General features: G+C 36.0%; 1 protein-coding gene across 6 annotated transcripts in view; it reads left to right on the top strand.

Moving 5' to 3' along the window:
- Positions 1 to 22795, top strand: part of nvd (cholesterol 7-desaturase nvd) — a 33469-nt gene extending 10674 nt beyond the window's left edge. Inside the window, exons 1-8 of one of the 6 annotated variants that reach the window (XM_076495873.1) lie at positions 2202 to 2316; positions 9129 to 9315; positions 10779 to 10974; positions 13983 to 14171; positions 14813 to 14991; positions 19365 to 19610; positions 21145 to 21318; positions 22326 to 22793. In XM_076495873.1, the coding sequence (XP_076351988.1) occupies positions 9136 to 9315; positions 10779 to 10974; positions 13983 to 14171; positions 14813 to 14991; positions 19365 to 19610; positions 21145 to 21318; positions 22326 to 22490 (1329 nt within the window). In that variant the 5' untranslated portion in view covers positions 2202 to 2316; positions 9129 to 9135 and the 3' untranslated portion in view covers positions 22491 to 22793. Of the gene's footprint in view, positions 1 to 2201; positions 2317 to 3535; positions 3690 to 9128; positions 9316 to 10778; positions 10975 to 13982; positions 14172 to 14812; positions 14992 to 19364; positions 19625 to 21144; positions 21319 to 22325 lie in introns of those variants that run through there. The other 5 variants (XM_076495871.1, XR_013026614.1, XM_076495874.1 and 2 more) reach the window with 5 other exon arrangements.
- Positions 22796 to 23217: the final 422 nt, after the last annotated feature.

Genomic DNA, 23217 nt, shown 5'->3' with positions numbered 1-23217 from the left:
TGCATTGTCAATTTCTATATCAGCTGTGCCCAATACAAACAATACACGTGGGCATTGTCATTTTGCATAATTTGAATATAATTATAGATGCACTCAGTACGTATTGAAAGGTTAATGATATAGTGTACTCGTTGGTTTGATACGACTTCGGTTTCATGATCAAAGCAGTTTGTTTGCTCTTCAATAAGCAGACCCTTTCTGTCCAGATTTGAATGTTAAATCTTGGTATATATGACGTGTTAATGATGTAATTAGGAGAAATCCAAAAATGTTTAGTAATAATGTGTTTGTTGGCGTTAATGTCGGTGAGTTCTTTTGTCAGCCAATCATAATTAAGATCATTCATGAAATAAATTAATGGTATGATCATTGATGAAATCGGTTGGATTAACAACTTTTAATGTATAGAAAGTCAAGTGAAACTTGGAAACACTATTGTATGTCTGCGGATTTACAATGAAATGGTTTTGTTTTTATTTAAAATGTTGGTAATATAACATAAAACAGCTTAATTCAGAAACAACTTAAGTTTAAAATTGAATCGATATTTTTACTTTCATGATAAATTTTATGCACTTAGTTGTAGGCTAGGTGATCCCATACTACTTATTTACACTAGGCTTATTATACCTACACTCACTACACTTGCAAGGTTTCACGGCACCTTGCACTCCCCTCACTAAAATTATAACGGACAGATAACAATGGAACTAATCTATCTGGATTAATATATTTTGGATTTTATGACTCCTCCTATTTCGAGAAATCAAGCGTAACGTGACACACACTGGCTTTTATAATATATAGGTGGAATAAAAACTCGTTTATAACAAAGGATAGGAAATTGTCTTATTGTTGTTTTTATTCCTAAAATAATAAGCATTAGAGTGTAATAAAAATACATAAAGGCACTATTACTGAAATGAAGGACGTACTAATTTCAAGAATTCTGTTAATAAGAAATAAGAGTACACCCCACTTACCACCTTCCTCAGGTCATCCTGTACCACTTTGTCAAATTTCGTGCTGATTGATCAAGAAATGTGGAAACGTATATGGAACATGCGCATATTGACATTTAGATACAGTACTGTGGCGTTGTTGATAAATTTCTGTACAGGAACGATTCGTCGCTTTGCATTAAATATTATTTGCTGTTTTAAAGCACTATTTTTCAACAACAATTTTCGGAGTCTGTGAGAATTACAGTAGGTGGACAAAAAGAAAAGCGGCCACCTAGAAAATGTTTATTTGTTATATCTTTTATTATAAAACAGAAAAATAAGATGATATGTTTTTAGAAGGTTTGTTTGTTTTTGTGAATTTCGCGCAAAGCAACTCGAGGGCTATCTGCGCTCGCCGTCCCTAATTTAGCAGTGTAAGATCAGAGGGAAGGCAACTAGTCATCACCACCCACCGCCAACTCTTGGACTACTTTTTTACCAACGAATAGTGGGATTGACCGTCACGTTATAACGCCCCCACGGCTGAAAGGGGCGCGCATGTTTGGTGCGATCGGGATTCGAACCCGCGACCCTCGGATTACGAGTCGAACACCTTAACACGCTTGGCCTTTTAGAAGGTACTCGACGAGATTTGTTTAAATATGATATCAAATCCTAATTTTAACACGACTTTCGTAAACACCCGAGCTTTCCATGATTTTAGTTACATTTTCTCATAAAATGTATTGTGCACCTGCTGTAGATTGTTAGATATTATTTCAGTTAACCTGAAGAATGATCAAACAAGATAATATTTAAGCAAATCCTCGTTGGGTGCGTTCTAAAAAAAAAAAAAAATTATAATTTCACATACTTTTAGGCCCGGTATGGCCAAGCGTGTTAAGGCGTGCGACTCGTAATCTGAGGGTCGCGGGTTCGCATCCCCGTCGCGCCAAACACGCTTGCCCTTTCAGCCGTGGGGGCGTTATAATGTTACGGTCAATCCCCCTATTCGTTGGTAAAAGAGTAGCCCAGGAGTTGGCGGTAGGTGGTGATGACTAGCTGCCTTCCTTCTAGTCTTACACTGCTAAATTAGGGACGGCGAGCGCAGATAGCCCTCGAGTAGCTTTGCGCGAAATTCAAAATACATCACATACTTTTTTGTTAGTTCATAAAAGATTAGCAAATTAATATCATCTTCAAGTTTATTTTTCTCTGCTTCTGTATAACAAGACTTTCGTCAGAAAGTGTAGACGTAAACACCTGACTTCCTCAATAGTTTCTGTTCTTCTGATACGGAGCTCAGAGTATAGACGTAAACACGTGATTTGCTCAAGTGTGTCTGCTGCTGGCACGTGGTTTAACCAGTCGGGTGAGTTTGTTATACCTTGTTGAAAATTAACACTTTAGATCCAAAATATAGCTACACTATAAATATTCTCGGACAACAACAACAACTTTTGCCAACTTGTTTTTGTTTTGGACAACCATTTACTTGTCCGTGTCAAATGTCATTTAAATACGTATAGCCAATCGTGAGGGTCACCCATTTGTTGCCACTGATATAAAAACTTAAACCTCTAAAGGTAGGCACTAATTTTGAGTGGGCAGGGTGTGGCCTAGTGGTTAGTGTATCCAGTCTGAGAATCCGGAGTTTATTCTCCTTGCTGCAAGAAGGTATTCTAGAATTTAGGGTCGTGAGTGCGCAAAAAGAGTCAACGTCAATTGTCACTTTTCTTTCAAAATTTATAAAGGGTAATGTTGACTAGCTGTCTTCCCTCTTTTCTGTCAATTAAAAAGTGTAGTTTATGCGTGGATAGCTCTAGGTACAACTTTACACAAAAGTTTTCAGTCAACCAAACGTTTTTATCAACTCCTGACACACCTGTGCCAGTTCTCGTGTAAGTTCGTGGATTTAGACCTCGATATCTCTCTAATCCCAATATTTGTGTCAAACTTGAATACTTCTAAAGCCTGACTGTAGATTTTTTTGCTTCTCACATGTTAACACCAATTTTCAAGTACAGTAGTTCAATCAATATATATATATATTTACATTTTAACACGTCACCCGACGTTACTCCAATACGGCTTCATCAGGGTTTGTTTGTTTTCGAGTTTTGCGCAAAGCTACAAAAGGGCTATCTGTGCTGGCCGTTTTTAATTTAGTAGTGAAATAATAGGGGGAAGGCATCTCAAGTTATCATATCTTACCTCTGTGACATAAAACCTCCCAGGCTGAAAATGCGAGTATGATTGGTGTGACAGGGATTCGAACCTACAACCTACAGCTTGCGAATCGAGTGCCCTAATCACCTAGCCATGCCAGACCTGTTCATTGATCCTTCATTGGTGGGATCTTTCTCGTGACTCTATCGAAACTATTTTTTTCTTCATTATTATGTGGTGAGGCCAAGTGCCTATTTGCAAAATTACAAGTCTCTTTATTAAACACCCTGGGAGGAGTTAATATTGATATAATTAAAATTTAGAAATACTTATACGAATATCCGAGAGTAGTATCCTGTTATAATATTAGTTTAAAATGGAATATAAGTGATAGATATTTTACTCGGCCATTAGAATTTTGTGTAAGTGTAACTTACGCTCTACGTATAGATCGTGTATAGTGCCACTTTCACTGCAAAGGAAAACTCTTTGACGTATTATGTTGCGACGTCGTCGTAAGGAAACATGTATAATTGTCTGTGGTAAAGACAGTGGTATTACGTGACTCGCCTTGAAGTAAGTATTATTTAGCTTATAATATCGCTTATCGCTACAGTATTATCACAATATAATCTACGTAGATTATAGATATAATTTCATATATTTTTTAGAATGTATAGATTTTGCTTTATATAAATTATAGTTTTAATTTGCTATATATTGGGTTGAGGAATAATTCGTGAGCGTTTTTTCAAGTTGAAAAAATATATTCATACATGAAACGCTTTCGCAAAATATTTCATGTCATTTGGTAGATAATTTTTTGCTCTAATAGATGGTGTGTTTGATTTTCATATGTCTTTAATTTTTGCTTTCATTTTCAGCTCATTAAATGGAATGTCAAGTGGACAAAATCGAGCATTTTCGACACCATCTGCTTTTCGCATTTAATTTCTTGCAATTTCGTTTAAAACAATGCATACTATATACCTAGATATTACATGAAATAAAGTATCGTAATAAATGTTTTGGGTGTAATGTGTTCATGCATTGAAGTATTGTATAGTCTTGCATGTAATGCTTGAATGAAATTATTTGAAAACGCTCACGAATTATTCCTCAACCTAATATATTTTGCTTTATTAAACGTGTTTATATTTTACGTTCGTTTATGTGATGAATGTTGTAACCTGGTGTTTATCTCTCTATTTTTTATTATTCTAATTAATAAGAAGTTTTTTATCTAGCTTTATTTAACTGTTTTAGAAAGTAAGGTTTTTTTAACGAACGGTAACTATCACTACTTTTCAGTTTCACGACACGAACTTCAATTAAACTCAAGTATTCGAAACGAAATACGAAACTAAAGTCCCTAATATAACCGCCCCCTCCCACACAATTAGGGTTAATTTCTTTGCCCATTTCACCTGTTCTGAATAAAAGTTACTTAGTTCCTAACAATGCCTGTAACACAGGTATAAAAGATCCCTAAGAAATCTAAGGTTGCTATGCTCGGTATGGTGCACACGATGTTTTGTTTATAAAAAGATCCCTAAGAAATCTAAGGTTGCTATGCTCGGTATGGTGCACACGATGTTTTGTTTATAAAAGATCCCTAAGAAATCTAAGGTTGCTATGCTCGGTATGGTGCACACGATGTTTTGTTTATAAAAAGATCCCTAAGAAATCTAAGGTTGCTATGCTCGGTATGGTGCACACGATGTTTTGTTTATAAAAAGATCCCTAAGAAATCTAAGGTTGCTATGCTCGGTATGGTGCACACGATGTTTTGTTTATAAAAAGATCCCTAAGAAATCTAAGGTTGCTATGCTCGGTATGGTGCACACGATGTTTTGTTTATAAAAAGATCCCTAAGAAATCTAAGGTTGCTATGCTCGGTATGGTGATTTTTAATCTTACGTTTTCAGTGAGAAGATTGGATTTGTATTATGAAAATTTTTTCACAATTTTTTGCTCTTTGTTTATTTTTCTTCCATCAATGAAAATTTTAGAAAAATATAAAGGTCAGTAATATATCCATTTTCTCACCCCCCCCTTATCAGCCACTTTAAAATTTTAGTTTATTTATAAACACCAGTTTATCCTTGTCTTACTCCAGCACTCTCGTTTTATTTATTTATAAACTGTTTGAAATATGAACACAATGCCATTTCTCACACGTGTAACTTTTTAAATATTTATGGCTCTGTAACCCTTTCTAGACACTTCAAAGCATTTGGTTATCCAAATTCTAAACACTGATATCTTGAGAAGCCAAATTCTAAACACTGATATCTTGAGATCATTCAGCATTTTTAAGAAAAAAATAAAGTCTTGAACTGGTGATTTATAAAAATGTGTTAACGGATCTGAAATATAGCTGAGAAACACGGTGTAAAACTAATGGTGTCAAAGACAGATGCTGTAAACCTCCGTTGTTTTTGACTAATATAAAAAAAAATTGTTCATTAAAAGCAATACGTATTAAAATTAAATGTGTGTACGATTTTTAAAACCGTGATTGTTGATGGGAAGCCAGCAGTGTAATTTTTATAAACAAATGTTTATTGTGTAGCATTATTAAACTTTAGTTTCATTCAACAACTGTAGTGTTTAAAACAAATTAAAGTAATACACAGTACGGATCGTAATATTTTTAAGAGGCTATATAATAAAGGCTTGTCAATGGTAGGTTTAACAATGACGTAGAAAGCTTGGAGGGGAGAGACAACTTTTTAATTTGTTCCAGTAGAAACGCTTCAAAATTGTGAAAATTATTCAGGTAAAGCAGGATGATACAGAAAATAAATATATAAAATTTAATCCAGAACCGACAAGCTTCGCTTTGTTCAGTCAAATAAACCTTGCTACACCCTCCATTATGCCACAACCTCCTACACCTCTGTTTAATATATATAATCTTTTTTCTTGAAAAAATTAAATAAACTTCACAGTAATAGTGAGATAACAGGGTGATAGGTGACAAGAAGCAGTTGTTTATTTTCCTAAATGACTAATAAAAGGTTACATCGTGTTCTGTTTGCATTGTTGTGTTTTCCGTTTAGCAGTCGGGAAAGCCACGTTACATACGTGGAGATTTGTAACTGAAGGAATTATTTCTTGCCTGTAAATGACGTGTAAATGTTTTATTTAGGTACTAGTACTTTTATCGTAAATTACTCACCATCGCTGGGAAAAAAGCAAACTTTTAGTAGCCTTCAATCTTGTGTAGTCACAGAGCCATTAAATAAAAAATTAGACCCACCATGCCACGCCCACCTGCCACACCTTCTGTTTCAGGATTTGTCAATGCACACAGTCCTCTTGCTGGCAAGGTTTTTGTCTATAGAATGACGTATTATATATTACGTTGTTTTCTACAAAGAGATTTGTAGATCACTTCTCAAGATTTTTTTTTCTCCCCACAGGAACAATAATTTGTAATATGGATGACGTCTTAACGGTTCATATTGGGTTACTAGATGTAATATGGATGACGTCTTAACGGTTCATATTGGGTTACTAGAAACGCCAGAAAAGTTGTGATAGTTACGAGGCATTGTCAACTTATTGCATGTTATTAGTTTAGGCATTGTCAACTTATTGCATGTTATTAGTTTAGGCATTGTCAACTTATTGCATGTTATTAGTTTATATAAATGTCATAGTACTGTCTATCTTCTGCCCATGTAACTATTTCGCAAGGTGTGGATGGATATTCACCAAATTTGAAATCGATATTTGTTGGGTCTGTGGGGAGACGCACATAAATTTTCAGTTTTGCGGTTTTGCCACTGCTTCGCCACCTATTGACGAACCTTCACCAAATGTATCGTGAAGATTTTTTTGGGTCCGAACGGAGACATGCGAAATTATTGTTTCATATTTAGTGTGCGTTTTATGTATATATATATATATTTATATTTATAGTTACTTACTGTAGCTAGTTTTAAATAAGATACAATGTATTAACATCCTCATTGTTGATTCTATGACGAACACGTGGGTGCGGCTGAAGTGATGTAGTAGGTAGCGTGTCGGGCTTTGTTTCATAAGATCCATAGTTTGCACGACGATATCGCTACGCACGCTTTTCACTTTCAACTGGGCTCGCCGGAATAGCCTGGTAGGTTAAGGCGTTCGACTCGTAATCTGAGGGTCGCGGGTTCAAATCCCCGTCGCACCAAAAAGATGCTCGCCCTTTCAGCCGTGGGAACGTTATAATTTTACGTACGATCCCACTATTCGTTGGTAAAAGGGTAGCCCACGAGTTGGCGGTGGGTGGTGTGACTAATTGCTTCCCTCTAGTCTTACACTGCTAAATTAGGGACGGCTAGCGCAGATAGCCCTGTAGCAGCTTTGCGCGAAATTCCAAAAAACAACAAAAAATTTCAACTTTAAGTGCGTTATAAGTGTAGCAGATAATGTCGTTATTTGGTTAAAAGCCGGGCAAAGCCCTTGTAGCGTCGAGTCCTGTTGACTAGTTACTTTCCTTCTAGTCTATCAGTGCTAAATTAGGGATGGGAAAAATTATCTGTAAAAGTGCTCGAGGGCTGTCTGTACCGTCGTTCTTAATTTCGAAGTGATATACTAAAAGGAAGGTATAGTCAACAACACACCCTTCAACGCGTGGGCTACCCTAATTGAAAACTAGAATTCGATTGTAATTCTTGTAACTTTCTCAGCTGAGAAGTATTGAGATAAACACCGAGTTGTGGGAGATAAGAAATATCTTGATAATGATATGATATGCAACCATTGACTAGAATATAAGTGTTACTTAAAGAAGTACTTATGCCCACCTCTCCAATGGCAGAGCAGCATGTCTGTGGACTTAAAATGTTAGAATCCGGGTTTCGATACCCGTGGTAGGCAAAGACAGACATCCCATTGCACAGCTTTCTGGCTAGCTACAAACAAATAAAGCATTTACTTGAGTAGCGTATTTTAATAACAAATTTATTATAAAACCATTAAACTGTATAGAATATTAAGGGTAAAAACTGTTTTGGACAAAGTGAAATAGTACAACCCTCAAAAAACTGCTGCTTTTACATTGGAACATGACGCTTGGCACATGTATTATCCAAATACAAATCGTGTAATCCTTCCCCCAGCCGGTATAGTGGAATGTTTGTGGTCTTAAAACGGTAAAAACCGTATGTCTTTTTACCTAACTTTAAACAAACAACGTGAATTATTATATTAAACACCTGAACTTATGAAACGAATGTGTTTAGCTGATTTATAGATACAGCAAGGTTTATAGTCCACTATATCTAGGACTAGGCTATTTCTCTTTTTTGTCAAGGAAAGATATACTAGTAAAGAAGAGAACAAGACAGCTATCTTCCGTTTGTTGACCACAGTATTTCGATACGAAGCTATTTATCTGTTTACGTTTGTTTCCATGAACGAGTACAAGAAAGCGCAAACGTCAGCCCATCAAAACGTGAAAGGTGTTACAATAGAATAAACATTTTACTTCAGAGCATATGTAATTTTCAAATTAAACATTTTATACGTTGTAAGAAAAGTTAACCCAATTATGATAACGGTTAAACACTCAAACTAAAAACACTAGGCAACAGTGAATTAAAACCATTTAAAAAAATAACAAATATTGAAGATATTCGTAGCTTTAATTACGGAGAAACAAACGTGATTTATTCGTTGGAAAGAAAAATAAACCTAGAGTCTAACCTTGACGTACTTCTTATAAGTGTACATGATTTATTTTTTTACACTTTGTAGCGTGCAGGTCGAGTGTTTAAAGATGATAAAAGATAAAATTCTGTCATCTTTTTTATGTTGGTTTAAAGTAACATAGTGCACATATTTGTTATCAATGAATGAACGTACGAACTAAATTAGGCATGGTTTATTGCTCTACACGACAGTTCCTAAATAAATGAATAAAAATTGTAAGTACCCCATTAATGTTTTTATTTTTAACAAACGCAACTTTCGGCCCTTTTCAATTTTACTTGTTTCTCAATACATTTAACGTTACAGGTCTTCTATGAAAAGTGTTCTGAGAAACGAAATGGAGGCGAATGGCCTCATTACTGGATTACAGCTGCTAATGGACGGACTATCTTATTTACTGGTAGCCCTACTTTCCCGCCTTCTAACAATCTTGCTGACCTTGATATTAGGTTATATAACCTACTGGAGTATACACCGTTTAGACAGGTCACGGGTACGTAATCTATGTTCTTCTGATTTTATCCAATTACATCAAGTTGTTTCTTAAACAATGTAAGTTGTAAGTCTTATCACCATCTTTCAAACGTTAGGATTAATTATTCTAATGATTGTAAACACAAGTCTATTAATTATAACCTGGGTATTAAATATATAATTCATATTATACGTTTCTCTTACCTTGAAACGTTTCCGTTTGGTGCCTATCAATAGATCATTTTGAAAATAACACCAGTGATGCAATAATTTAAATGTTTAAATAATTAAATTCGCCAAATAAATATAAAAGTTTTTATTTTATTTTATTACATTACTGGTGTTATTTTCAAAACGATCTGTTGGTGGGAATCAAACGGAAAAAACATCTCTTTGTTTTGTCTCAGAGGAAAATTGATGTTTATCGATATTTTTACTAACGTTTTTTTATAGTTTTTTATTTGAGACAAAAGGAATTTACAGATGAATAGATTTTGTTGCTTTAGTTATAGCGGAATGTTTAAATTCTGCAGGTACAGAAGGAAGCAGGGTTAATAGCAGAAGAGAATTTCAAGGAAGACGTGAGGTTACCAGATATAGAAAGGAATAGTTCTATTACCAGTTTTAATATGTTCTTTCGGTTAACTTTGCAGGTTATTTGGCTTATGACTAGATTACGAGGTTGATGCTCGCTGTTATTTTTTCACTTTGAGAATTCTTAGAAAAAGGCTTAGACTGCCTCCGTGGATTGTAAATGTTTCATATCGGTATGAACAACGGATGTGTACAAGGTTTATCATATCCTGAGGATATATTACAATGTTGCTACTGGATTTGTGAAAATCCAACAATTCATCGTGATGATAGTGTTTAAGCACAAGGCCAGAATGTTTAAGCAGTATGAAGTGTCAAGAAACACTCTGTTTGTTGGAAATAAAATATCCACACGCCATTTTGTTATTTGATGTTCAAGATTGTTAGACGTCTTCTCTGTGTGTGTTGATTCTGTTTAGGATGTTTGTAGGAAATAAAATATCCACACGCCATTTTGTTATTTGATGTCCATGATTGTTAGACGTCTTCTCTGTGTGTGTTGATTCTGTTTAGGATGTTTGTAGGAAATAAAATATCCACACGCCATTTTGTTATTTGATGTCCATGATTGTTAGACGTCTTCTCTGTGTGTGTTGATTCTGTTTAGGGTGTTTGTAGGAAATAAAATATCCACACGCCATTTTGTTATTTGATGTCCATGATTGTTAGACGTCTTCTCTGTGTGTGTTGATTCTGTTTAGATGTTTGTAGGAAATAAAATATCCACACGCCATTTTGTTATTTGATGTCCATGATTGTTAGACGTTTTCTCTGTGTGTGTTGATTCTGTTTAGGATGTTTGTAGGAAATAAAATATCCACACGCCATTTTGTTATTTGATGTTCCAGATTGTTAGACGTCTTCTCTGTATGTATTGATTCTGTTTAGGACATGACAGAAGTTGGGTTTGGTTATCTTCAAGGTAAAAAGTCGTCTCGTCGCTACTGTTTTCCCGGACTAGTCAAAGATGTAGTTAGTAACCGTAAGCCTGGGGAAACTCCCCCTGTGTTTCCGAACGGCTGGTTTCCTCTTATAGAATCACGTGATCTTCGAGTCGGGAAGACTTTGCCAGTGACTGCATTGGGTAAATACTATTTATATCTCTGATTTCTTAGCAGTATTAACGTACAGTCACTATTCATACACTTGTAATTGTAAATATGAAATATTAAAACGGATAAAGATATTGTATGCAAGGTATGTTTTGGGAGCTATTAGTCAATAAATAATGTGGGTTGTGTATGATTGTGTAAACATAGCTATAAATATCATAATGTACTATCCTTTACGCTGAGAATATTTTTATGCATACTTTTATGTTTTTCAGTTTGTCTAGCGACTTCAAACTCGACAATATTATAATTAACGCGTTTAATTTTAAATGTAAAACAGCTGTACCTATCATGGGTATCGAACTTTAAATTTTAATGTTTATAAGTCGTTGCTCTCACCTCGGGGATTCAGCTCCACTTCACATAAAACTGGGTTTTTGTAGCAGTTTGTGAAGGTCTCGGATAAAGATGGCGGCTGTTTCAAGTATCTATGTAGGAAGTTCACAGCTCTTTTAGATGTGAAACTTAAAGAATTATGACAACAAAAGTTAGATAATAACAAGTCTTATATTTGAAGTGTATGTAGATAAATGCTAAATTTATCATAAGTTTTGATGACGCACATGTGGAAAGACATTAGAGAGTTTCTATTAAAATGCATTTAAATGTTTAGTAAAAAACAATTTTCATATTATGAATTAATTGTTTTATGTAACTACATTTAGTTGAAGTCAGTACTTTAAGACAATTAGGAATATGTTTTATTAAAGCTTTTTGGAGATATTCGGTGTGACAGTAAATTCTAGCTGTCTTCAATTACCACCCAGAGTGTCTCATTTGATTTCGTTTGCCTTTGCTGTTTTCCCTACTAAGATAGCTCATACATATTCAGCAGGACTGAGCTCCGCAGAGTCCTTGTTTAACCATACAATATTAAGATCTTGGCTCTGCATAAGCCACATTGACGAAGCAATATTGAGATCTGGGCTCTGAAGAGGTCACATCAATCATGTAATGGTTCCATCTACGTCATCTCTGTTGTTAAGATACTGCTTTGCTTCGTTCGCTCTATGGAAAATATAGCCCGGCATGGCCAGGTGGTTACGGCGCTCGACTCTTAATCCGAGTGTCGCGGGTTCGAATCCCCGTCACACCAGACATGCTCGCCCTTTAAGCCGTGAGAGCGTTATAATGTGACGGTCAATCCAACTATTCGTTGGTAAAAGAGTACCCAAGAGTTGGCGGTGGGTGGTGATGACTAGTTGCCTTCCATCCAGTCTTACACTGCTAAATTAGAGACGGGTAGCGCAGATTGCCTTCGTGTAGCTTTGCGCGAAATTCAAAACAAACAAACAATGAAAAGTAAAACTGTTCCCCAAAAACGTCATGAAGAAGGGACAGCTTGGCAAGTAAATATGTGCTTACACTAGTCAGATGTTAGGACTGCATCAGAACGATAGAGACCACCAATCCAATTTGTGGTTTAACTTAAATGCAACATCCGCCATATTTGTGGATTCTTTAAACACACTCGAGTGGTTCTTTTTATTATTTTTTTCGAACATAAGTATCCCGTTTATTTCCTTACCATAACAAAGGTTTTTTTTTTTTTTTTTAACTAATGCCAAGTATACTTTCAGCTATTCTTGACGTAATTGGCATCACACTGTGCAAGGGTCAACTTTAGCACCAGGGGTTTCTTGAAGATCCGCTCCGAGGCTAGTTATGCGTCTATATCTGCTTGGAGTATGATGCTTAAGGTACCTGCATCTCGTATTGAAAGCTAAGGAGGTATTCTGGGCCTGCGCCTGTCATGAACCGTAACAGTTTCCTTGTCCAGTTTTTGACTGTAGCTCTATATGTAAAGTTATCACACAAAGTCATGATTCTTCAGAAAATGTACACATTGAAACCAGTTATCTACTTTTTTATCAAAGGAAATTAATAACTATTGGTTGAAGAAAATAAAAAGGTGTAACACGTTTCAAACAGAAAGTGAATAAGTGCGTGGAATATCAGTTGCTACTAGATATTAGTATAATAGCCACAGATTTTGAACGCCCAAAAACGGTTTCCATAAACATAACTGCTCTGTTTGTTTGTTTTTTCCGGATTGAATTGAATCAAACACGTGGCTTTGGAAGGTATTTAAGAAACAAGGTTTTAGGGTTAGCATTAATACAATTTATCTTCGATATTTTTTACAAAAAGGGCTGAATATTGGTCTGTAATTTATGCCCAGCAAGTGTGTATGTGTGCATTTCTCATGTACATTAGCCCCCGCTAGCACATCGGTATGTCTCCGGACTTACAACGCTAAAATCAGGGGTTCAATTCCCCTCGATGGGCTCAGCAGATAGCCCAATGTGGCTTTGCTGTAAGAAAACACACATACACAATACACACTCATGTACATTCCATTCACCTGGAGACACACTTAAGAGTCAGATTGTGTCCATATATAGGAGCAAACGCCATATTTGCCATGATTTATCGCTTTACATTTATTTCACACAGATTTAGTTTTAACCGAACCGTCTTTTGGAAGAAAGAAATAAGATTATTATTATTCATGATATTTAGATACAAATATATTGCTTTTTCCAGTCCCTGTGTTAAAAAGTAGTGAAACGCAGATGGTGAAGTTAATACAATTCTTTTTTGCGGGTTGTTGTAAAATAATGTTGTTATGGGCGATTTGTAGGGAAAAGTATTAGAATGTGGGTACCGCTAACAAACTCGGTAGATTTTGCTTGCTTTAAACACAAGTCTACACAATAGATTATCTGTATTCTGTCCATCACGGGTATCAAAACCAGAATCTTAGCACCTACTATTGACCCACTGTGGGTGGGGGAGGCAAACTGACTGGAAGTTATTTTTATTAATGATTCAAATGTATTGTTTTCTCGCACCAAATTAGTAATTAATTGTTGCAACCATAAAGGAGACAGGGTCGATGCTGTTTTAAATGTTGATTTTTTCATCATTTCTCGTTAACTTACCCTCTTCATTTATCTAGCCCTTTTGTATTTTTTAGGGAAAGAATTTGCAGTATTTCGAGGACACGACGGTCGGGCCTACGTTCTTAATGCATATTGTCCTCACCTGGGGGCACACTTAGGTGTCGGGGGTCGTGTCTATGGAAACTGCCTGGAATGTCCCTTTCACGGCTGGAGGTTTAAAGGAGAAAATGGTGTCATTGAAAGTATCCCTTACGCTGAGAAAGGTTAGGACTAAAATTCACGATTATGGTTAAGTTACATATAATCAGTAGAGCTTAACTGTAATGTGTTTACTAACATATTGTCCAGTTATCTACCCGTGTGTCTGCCTAAAACTATTAATGTAATTAGCATTTTGATTAGTAAATAAATCAATAACCAATCAGTCCTTGTTAATTTGTATATCCTGTCGCCTCTTTTTATTTTTGCTGTAATTAATATTTTTAAACCTAGTCATTCGTTTGGTCCTACAGTTTTAAATGGCCACGTTGTGTCCAATGTTCACACTGAGTGAAAAGTGTTAGTTTTAAATTACTTGTTCGTTTCGTACTGCTTTTAGTGTAGTAACGTCGAAGTACAATAAACTTTAATAATTAGTGTTTAATTATATGTTTTAGGCACTCGCTGTTACTTCCTCGTAGTTTTTGCTTCCGATGTTGTTCTTTAAAACGGTCCTAAAATAGAACAAGTTATTCGTTTATATAGATGGCGTTGCAGTCAGAAGCCTTCATTTTGTTTGACGAACAACATATTTAATAATTGTAATAAAGAAAAACAAAGATCGTTTGGTCGAATAACTTGAAATGATGAAAACGTAAAAAATTCACAGTCATGAAATTTTGCTGTCTTGTATTTTATTTTACAGTTCCAGATTTTATCAAAACTAAGTCTTGGTCTGTATGCGAGAAAAATGGTTTTTTATATGTATGGTTCCACGCAGAAGATGAACCTCCATTTTGGTATCCACCCGATATACCAGAGGTGACCGAAGGTTTATGGAGCTATCGAGGTCGTACACAGCATACAGTGAACTGTCATATCCAGGTAAGTTGCTATACTTTGGAGTAAGTATAGATAATGTTTCAGAATCTAATGTAAGCGTTTACATAACAAATAAATGTGTAAAAACTGTGAGATAAGCCAGCAACTATGTCTGTTTCATTGCTTTCATACGATGGAGAGTCGCACTCATTTTAAAGGTTTTAGGGGTTTTGCTGATAGTTCAGACAGGCGTTTCGAAATGATGTTTTTCTTGTTTGTAATATTGTATTTAGTTAAGACTGCATAACACAGCAATACCTTAAATGAATTAAACACTGGCCTGTTTACAGTGTTTGTTTGTGTGTTTTTTTTAACGATAACCTTACACAGTAGAGCTCAGTATGTTTTAAAAGTAGACTACAGTTTTTGTAAATAGCAGAAAATATATCGATAAAAAGTTGCTTTTAACCTGTACACGCATTTTAGTCGACCTGTTCAAAGCTAACAGGCATAATTCACTGTTTTGTATAAACGAAACTAGCCAGTTGCTAGCATACAGATTGTTATTCGACTTCACTTAATTTAACTCGTTTTTTTTTCTTGCTAACCCTAAAAGAGCTCGACGTAGCATGGTGTAATTTAACTTTTTTTTCTTGCTAACCCTAAAAGAGTTCGACGTAGCATGGTGTAATTTAACTTTTTTTTCTTGCTAACCCTAAAAGAGTTCGACGTAGCATAGTGTAATTTAACGCTTTTTTTTCTTGCTAACCCTAACAGAGCTCGACGTGGCATAGTCGTTAGCGTACCGGATTATGAATATGAGAATTCATAGCTCACTACTCATTGCTGCAAACAACTACAACAACAAAAACGCTCTTTGTTCTTTGGAACTTTCGAAGTACTACAGCAGTAAATATCAGTTTACACTCTTCGATCATACAAAAGTAGGCTTAAGAGTTTGCTGTGAATGCTGTTGACTAACTACGTTGTATTTAGTTATTGGTTCAAAATTAAGGACAGCTTTTCACAGATAGCCTTGCACAAAAATCTGAAAGAAACAAAGCATTCTTAACTAAATCTGACATGAAGAACTTACCATCTATTATAAACCAAATTACTCAGTTTTTGTTAATGTTTTTTTTTTTTTAATTTCGCGCAAAGCTGCTGGAGGGCTATCTGCGCTAACCGTCCTTAATTTAGCAATGTAAGACTATAGGGAAAGCAGCTAGTCATCACCACCCACCGTCGCCTCTTGGGCTACTCTTTTATCAACGAATAGTGATCGTCACATTATAACGCCCCCACGGCTGAGCATGTTTGGTGTGACGGAGATTCGAACCCGCGACCCTCTGATTACGAGTCGACTGTCTTAACCACCTGGCCACGCTGAGCCCGTTTTGCGAGTCTCTGTTAGCCTTAAATAATTTAATCTTAGATAAGTCAATCAGGGTCGACACGCATAACTTAGGTTTTTTCGTTGTTTTTTATCTAATCTAATTACAATTTACTTTCCTTAACCTGTAAATGAAACGAAGCTGACATGAACGTCTTCAATCTCGGTCATAGTCTCATGGATTGCGCAAATACACAAATGTTTACAAGTAAACGCCTTACCTTACGTCATAACGATGAATTGCACCTTAAATTAAAGATAAAACGTAAGGATGACTTATCTAAAAAAATATTAATAACTAATGTTGAAGGCTTTAAGTGGGCCGTCTGTATGCTCAATAGAAATAACCTCAACTGCATATATCAAATGAATTTCTTTAACAGCGTTTATATAAGTTTAGGTATAAAATATGGGAACTATGGTATTAGTATTAGAAACATCAGGACGGGTTAGCATTAAGTTTACGGACTCGCAACGCTAAAATAGGAGTTCAGATTCTCTTGTTGGATTAAGCGCAAATGTTCCATATGTAGCTTCGTGGTAAAACAACACTAACACAAGGGGTCGTCATAAACCTTGAAACATATTATAATTTTAATGCTACGCGTGTTATTGCGTGTAAGGAGCAACCAGTTTCTGAAGATTCACGAAGCAAATTAAAAACAAACAAACAGACTTCCTCTGAATAGGACTTAACGGTTGAATTGTTTTTGGATATTCACGCTTAACTAGTCCAGGGCTATCTGCACTAACTGTCCCTAATTTTGAACTGCTAGACTAGAGAGAAGATGTAGTGAAGAGAACCCGCCATCAACACTTGGGTTACTCATGTCTGATCGCCTCTAAAATAATGAGCGCTATATTTTTTCGTTTTTTTTTTTGTAATATATTAGGTTGAGGAATAATTCGTGAGCGTTTTTAAATAATTTCATTCAAGCATTACATGCAAGACTATACAATACTTCAATGCATGAACACATTACACCCAAAACATTTATTATGATACTTTATTTCATGTAATACCTAGGTATATAGTATGCATTGTTTTAAACGAAATTGCCAGAAATTAAATGCGAAAAGCAGATGGTGTCGAAAATGCTCGATTTTGTCCACTTGACATTCCATTTAATGAGCTGAAAATGAAAGCAAAAATTAAAGACATATGAAAATCAAACACACCATCTATTAGAGCAAAAAAATTATCTACCAAATGACATGAAATATTTTGCGAAAGCGTTTCATTTATGAATATATTTTTTAACTTGAAAAAACGCTCACGAATTATTCCTCAACCCAATAAAACACTAATGATGTTCCTATCAATCAGTAGTCTAGTACGGTTATCACTGAGCTACTGTTTAGAAAATATTCAGTGCATCGAAATGCTTATGAAATATACATTCATTAGTGAACAAAACACAGGGTTTACCAAATGTGCACTTGATGTTATTCATGGGCTAAAAATATTGTTCACTGTTATCACTAGAAACACGAGGCCGAATGCGTTATTTTTCAAATGTAGTGCGACTTTAGTCATTACTTTTGTGTATTCGATGACCATCCACTACCTGCTAAATATTTCAGAGTTGAAACTGTAAACTTGAAAGTCAAATAAAAAATGAAAGCATTGAGGAAAATTTCAAGCGAACCAGATCAGATCTTCAAGTAATGCTTTGAAGGTCAGGAATCAGAGTTCCTTTGACAGATTGTTCAGGCAGAACGATGAAAGTTTTGTACCTCAGAATTTTAACATTCAGATCAAATCCACTATTTTCATCGTGTTGTTCTTGCATACATAATTTATTTGTGCTGTATACAATATTCATGAATGACTATAATTCCAACATATATATATGCAACATCACCCGTAGATTTATGAGGTAACGAAAACTGTAACTCTGTCAATTATGCGCCGAACTGGAAAGGTTTCGTAAGGTGCTGCCATCTATGACCCACTATGTTCATTTTGTTCTGCTCTCTTGAATTAAATAATCACCGCCAGAATCCAGCCAAACTACGAGTTTAGGGATTCTAGGTATTTACTGACGTCAGAAATGATTCAAAGGAGATGTGTTATCAAAGCTGCTGGACAGATAGCAACGTGTAATTGTGTACACTTGTCATATACTAACATATACTAATGGATATTATTGGACATCTACAGTTAGTATACTGTAGGCCTAGGAATCTATAATTGTGATGAACGTCTGTCAATCGGAAAACTAGAGAATTTAACCAGAAACGTTACATATTTCGAACATTACAAACCGTTCATCTTTAGTGAATATGTTCAGATTTTAGCATTTCTATGAGGACATTAAATATCTCCCATGGTCTTACAGCGGTGTGAGGCCAATTTAACCGAGGTGTAACAGTATCAACACTTAATTTGTTCATGGTGGACTTGGATCGTCGATAAAATATTTAGTTCTAGACCAGATATAAGACTCTGTGTTGTCTGTAAAATCTGTATATAAACCATCATTTTTAATAACTTTTAGTAATAACCGTTATTATAAATTAATAATCAATGATGTAAATATAGATGTAAAAACGGCTAGTTTGGGTTAAGAAAATATTTTTGTGAACCTGACGATGACCGAAGAAGGTCGAAACGTTGGTCGCTCCTCTAGTAAAAATTTTTCTCAACCCCAAACGAGCCGTTTTTACATATATACGTTACCATAAATTGTGTTGTTTTTATTTTTGTATATTAAAATATAATTGTGATTAAAATTCGTCCGAAAATAAATTATAATACATAATATACTGTGGATATGACTCCCTATAATTAAAACTAATGTATGTATGGGTATAATAACTCATCGGACAGATTACGGACTTACTTCGCTAAAATCCGAAGTTCGATTGCCCCTGTTGTACACAACAGATATCTTGACTTTGTAATTTGACTTGGAACAAAACTAACCAATCAAAACGAACTTGTATGAAGTTAAAACTAAAATGTAGGTGTTCTAACAAAGGTTATTACAAGGATGAAATTTATGGTGCTAATTTGTTTTATATTTTTTCTACATAAAAGGAAATTCCCGAGAACGGAGCTGACGCTGCACATCTCGGATATCTGCACTACGATTCAGTTTTTTCTGGCTCCGACTTGCGTTTTACCAACAGTCGTTTTTGGGAGTTCTGTAAACATGATTGGAAACCACAGTGGGAACCTGACCCTGAACCCAACAATCACATGGCTTCAATTTATCTCACCCACGTTACCAGAGTCTTTGGCTATGCCTTGCCTTTTACTGAGCTAACCCTAAATATTAAACAGGTATCAAAAGACATGTAAGGGAATAAGAGTGAATTACAATTATTTATGTAAATATTCAAACATAGAAAAGAAACAACAACAACAAGCGCTTAATGTTAGACACTTAAGCCTATTGTTTCGTACCATAAATTATATTTTTATTTAGCATAAAATCATTTCTAAATAGCAAAATAATATACTCTTCAAAAAAAAGAAACGCAAAAGCCAAAATATGAGACAAATTGTTAACAAGTTTATTCCGAGTAGTTCTGTATGACATGTGTGAAACTTTGCACATTCACTGCTGAACATCCAAAGTCTGCAAAGGCGAAGTCCACGCTCACTAGGTGAAGTTTAACGTCACTCAACGTCAATAACGAGTATGCTCCCCGTGAGCATCAATAACTGCTTGGCATCTCTTGCCCATGGAAGCGATGAGATGACGAATCACATCCTGTGGAATGGCTGTCCACTCAGCCTGCAAAGCTGCTGCATGCTGAGGTAAAGTTTGCGGTTGAGATTGTCGCCGTCGCAGACGTCGGTCCAACTCGTCCCAAAGATGTTCGATGGGTTTAAATCTGATGATCTTGAGGGCCATGGAAGAACGTTGATGTTGTGGTGTCTCAAGAAGACAGTGGTGAGTCGGGCTGTGTGAGGACGGGCGTTGTCATGTTGAAAAACGTCGTTGACGTTCACCATGATGGGTTGCACATGGGGCCTAAGAATCTCGTAGACGGTTGCGTACGGTCTGATCGGAAATCCTACGTAGCCCAGCCCTGGTATGGTTGAGGCAGTAGACGTCGCAGTGGTGGTCCTATCCCGAAGGTGACGTAACCGGATGTTGCGATCTTGTGCGGGCGTGGTCACACGAGGTCTGCCAGATTGTGGACGGTCACGGGTTGATCCATGTTGTTGGTGATGATTCCATAGCCTTGTGATGGTGCTTGGGTGGACATTCACAGCTCTGGCAATATCTGATCGAGATTCGCCTGCTTCCAAGAGACCAATGGCGTTGTTGCGTTGTGCTTCAGTCAGTCTTGGCGTAACTGCATTGCGTGTCGGTGGCTTAACACTGAGCTATGGAAACCGAGAACCCGACACTTTTATAGGGATTTTGCACATGTTGGACTTGCAGAACATGCAGATCTCTCAAACAAATTTATTGGACGCGCATGCGTTTTGGCGAAAAATCCGATGTTTTCCTCCGTTTTCAAAGTGCACAACTTTTATTGTCATTTTGGTCTGACAATCAGTGCCTTAACACGTGTAACATCACATACTCTGAGCTTGTAACGTTATTACATATATTTCTCTTTAAAATAACAAAAATATCCATTTTGCGTTTCTTGTTTTGAAGAGTATATTTAAGTTCTGTATGTAAGTTATCACTTTTTCGATGTTCCAAAACTAAACACTGAACTTTTTACTTCACCGACAATCGTTTATTGTGATATCTATGATATGTGCAGGTAACACATATATAATTTAAAGATCACATCATATGTGTGTGTGCAATTATTCGATTCTGACTTTAAGGATATATATAACCCTACAGATCGGACCAGCCATCGTGCATCTGGTGTTTAACAGCAGGTTTGGATCGGGAGTCTTTGTCCAGGGTATTACACCAGAGGGCCCTCTAAAGCAACGATTGGTCCATCAGCTCTACGCTTCTTCATCGTTTCCTCAGGTTATAGCGAATCTTTTGCTTCTTAGTGAAGGCTGTATGGTAAGTTTTTGTTTCTTGTTTCATTGCAAAACTAGGCAACGAGCTATCTGCGCCGTGTTTAGCCACGGAGATCGAATCCCCTATAAGTCCCCAGACGTACGTGTTTAAACTTGTTAATTTGTATAATAGAAGGTTAAACACGGTAACTTTATTAAATGTATTAAAGTGCAGTTTTGCCGTCAAATGTAAATTATGACACTTACTTATTTATCTTCTGCCTCGAATAATTTGTTAAAACAAATATGAAATTTATTCAGTCTTAACTTTAAGAACCGGGTGTGACCCAATGGTAAGCGTACCTGACCGGAATGTATCGTGTCTAAGAACCCGTTGCTGCAAAAACCGCTCTCCGCACTTTGAGGCCAAATACACTACAAGAATTACGTTCAAGGACCCGGGCCCGGCATGGCCAGGTGGTTAAGGCACTCGACTCTTAACCTGAGGATCCCGGGTTCGAATCCCCTTCCCACCAAACATGCTCGCCCTTTCAGCCGTGGGGGCGTTATAATGTGACGGTCAAATCCCATTATTCGTTGGTAAAAGAATAGCCCAAGAATTGGCGGTGGGTGGTGATGACTAGCTGCCTTCCCTCTACTCTTACACTGCTAAATTAGGGACGCCTTCCATTTTCAGAAATATTGATTTAGAATATGGTTATTTCCATATGGTTTGTAATTCATCCAAAAGTGTTAAATGTAGGTCATGCTTTAACATGTTTTATGTAAAATATAGGTTCCTAAGTGACTCAACAGGATATCTGTGGATTTATACCACAATAAATCGGAGTTTTGATACCCGTTATGGGCACATCACATATAGCCCATTGTATAGCTATGAGCTTGACTGCGAAACAGACTGAACCAGAATTGTTTATCGGTTGTGTTTATAGTCTACATGCAATTTACACGAACACGTTTAATGTAAGTTATGTGACCATGTTTTTATGTAGAGTATAGTTATCTTTAAGGTTTCTAATTCACATGAATCGATTTCTGTTTCTTCCTTAGTTGGAAAGAGATATCATGATTTGGAATAATAAAAAATACATCAAAAATCCTGTTCTTGTAAAAGAGGACAAGCTAATATCCAGACATAGACGTTGGTACTGGCAGTTCTACTCGGAAAACAGCCCAACTTTACAACAAGTTAGAGAATCTTCAATAGAGTGGTAGATTTCCGGTTGAAACTTCGTTTCGTTTCCACAAAAATTAACAAGGAAGAGTGGTTAGAAAACTTCCTCTGTTTTGATTTTATGGATTATTTCTAAACGAGAATAGGTACATTTGTTTGTTACCAAATACAAATATTTTGTCACAGTTGCTACGATTTGCTTTCCCTCATAAATAATTCTCACGTGATTTGAGTTGTCTGTTAAAAGTTTGAATGCACCAATAAAATCGTTATTTTCTAGAAATGATAAGTGTTAGAAAATGTCATGTTTTAACAACATAATTTTCCAAGAAAAGTAATAAAAACAACTTGATACAATACAGACACAAGAAAGTTTCGTTATTTTAGTACAGCAACAGTGTGGAAAAATTATTTTAAATTACGATTTAAAGAAGCTTAAAAACTTACATTTATTTTGGGGTTGAGAACTGAACCCCAGATTTTAGCGTTGAGTTCGTAATGCTACCTCTGATTCAGACCATCGACCTTATTGGTTCATTAGGCCGTATTGCAATGCTATGAACGATCCTGCTTTGGAATATAATCTTTTATCATGTTACCTTAATTTAGTTCTGGTTAAAAACTTAGCACAGAGGATTACCCAGAAATGATGTCTTCAAAGGAGACCCAACACTCGAACATAAATTCTCCTGAAAAAAATAGTCAACTGTTTGAAAGAGCGCCAGTTTTGGGTCTCGTTTGAAAACATTACATCCTATTAGTGTTACA

The sequence above is a fragment of the Tachypleus tridentatus genome, chromosome 3, assembly GCF_004210375.1.
Source record: "Tachypleus tridentatus isolate NWPU-2018 chromosome 3, ASM421037v1, whole genome shotgun sequence".
NCBI classification, from domain to species: Eukaryota; Metazoa; Arthropoda; class Merostomata; order Xiphosura; family Limulidae; genus Tachypleus; species Tachypleus tridentatus.
This window is presented reverse-complemented; position numbering and strand designations above follow the sequence as displayed.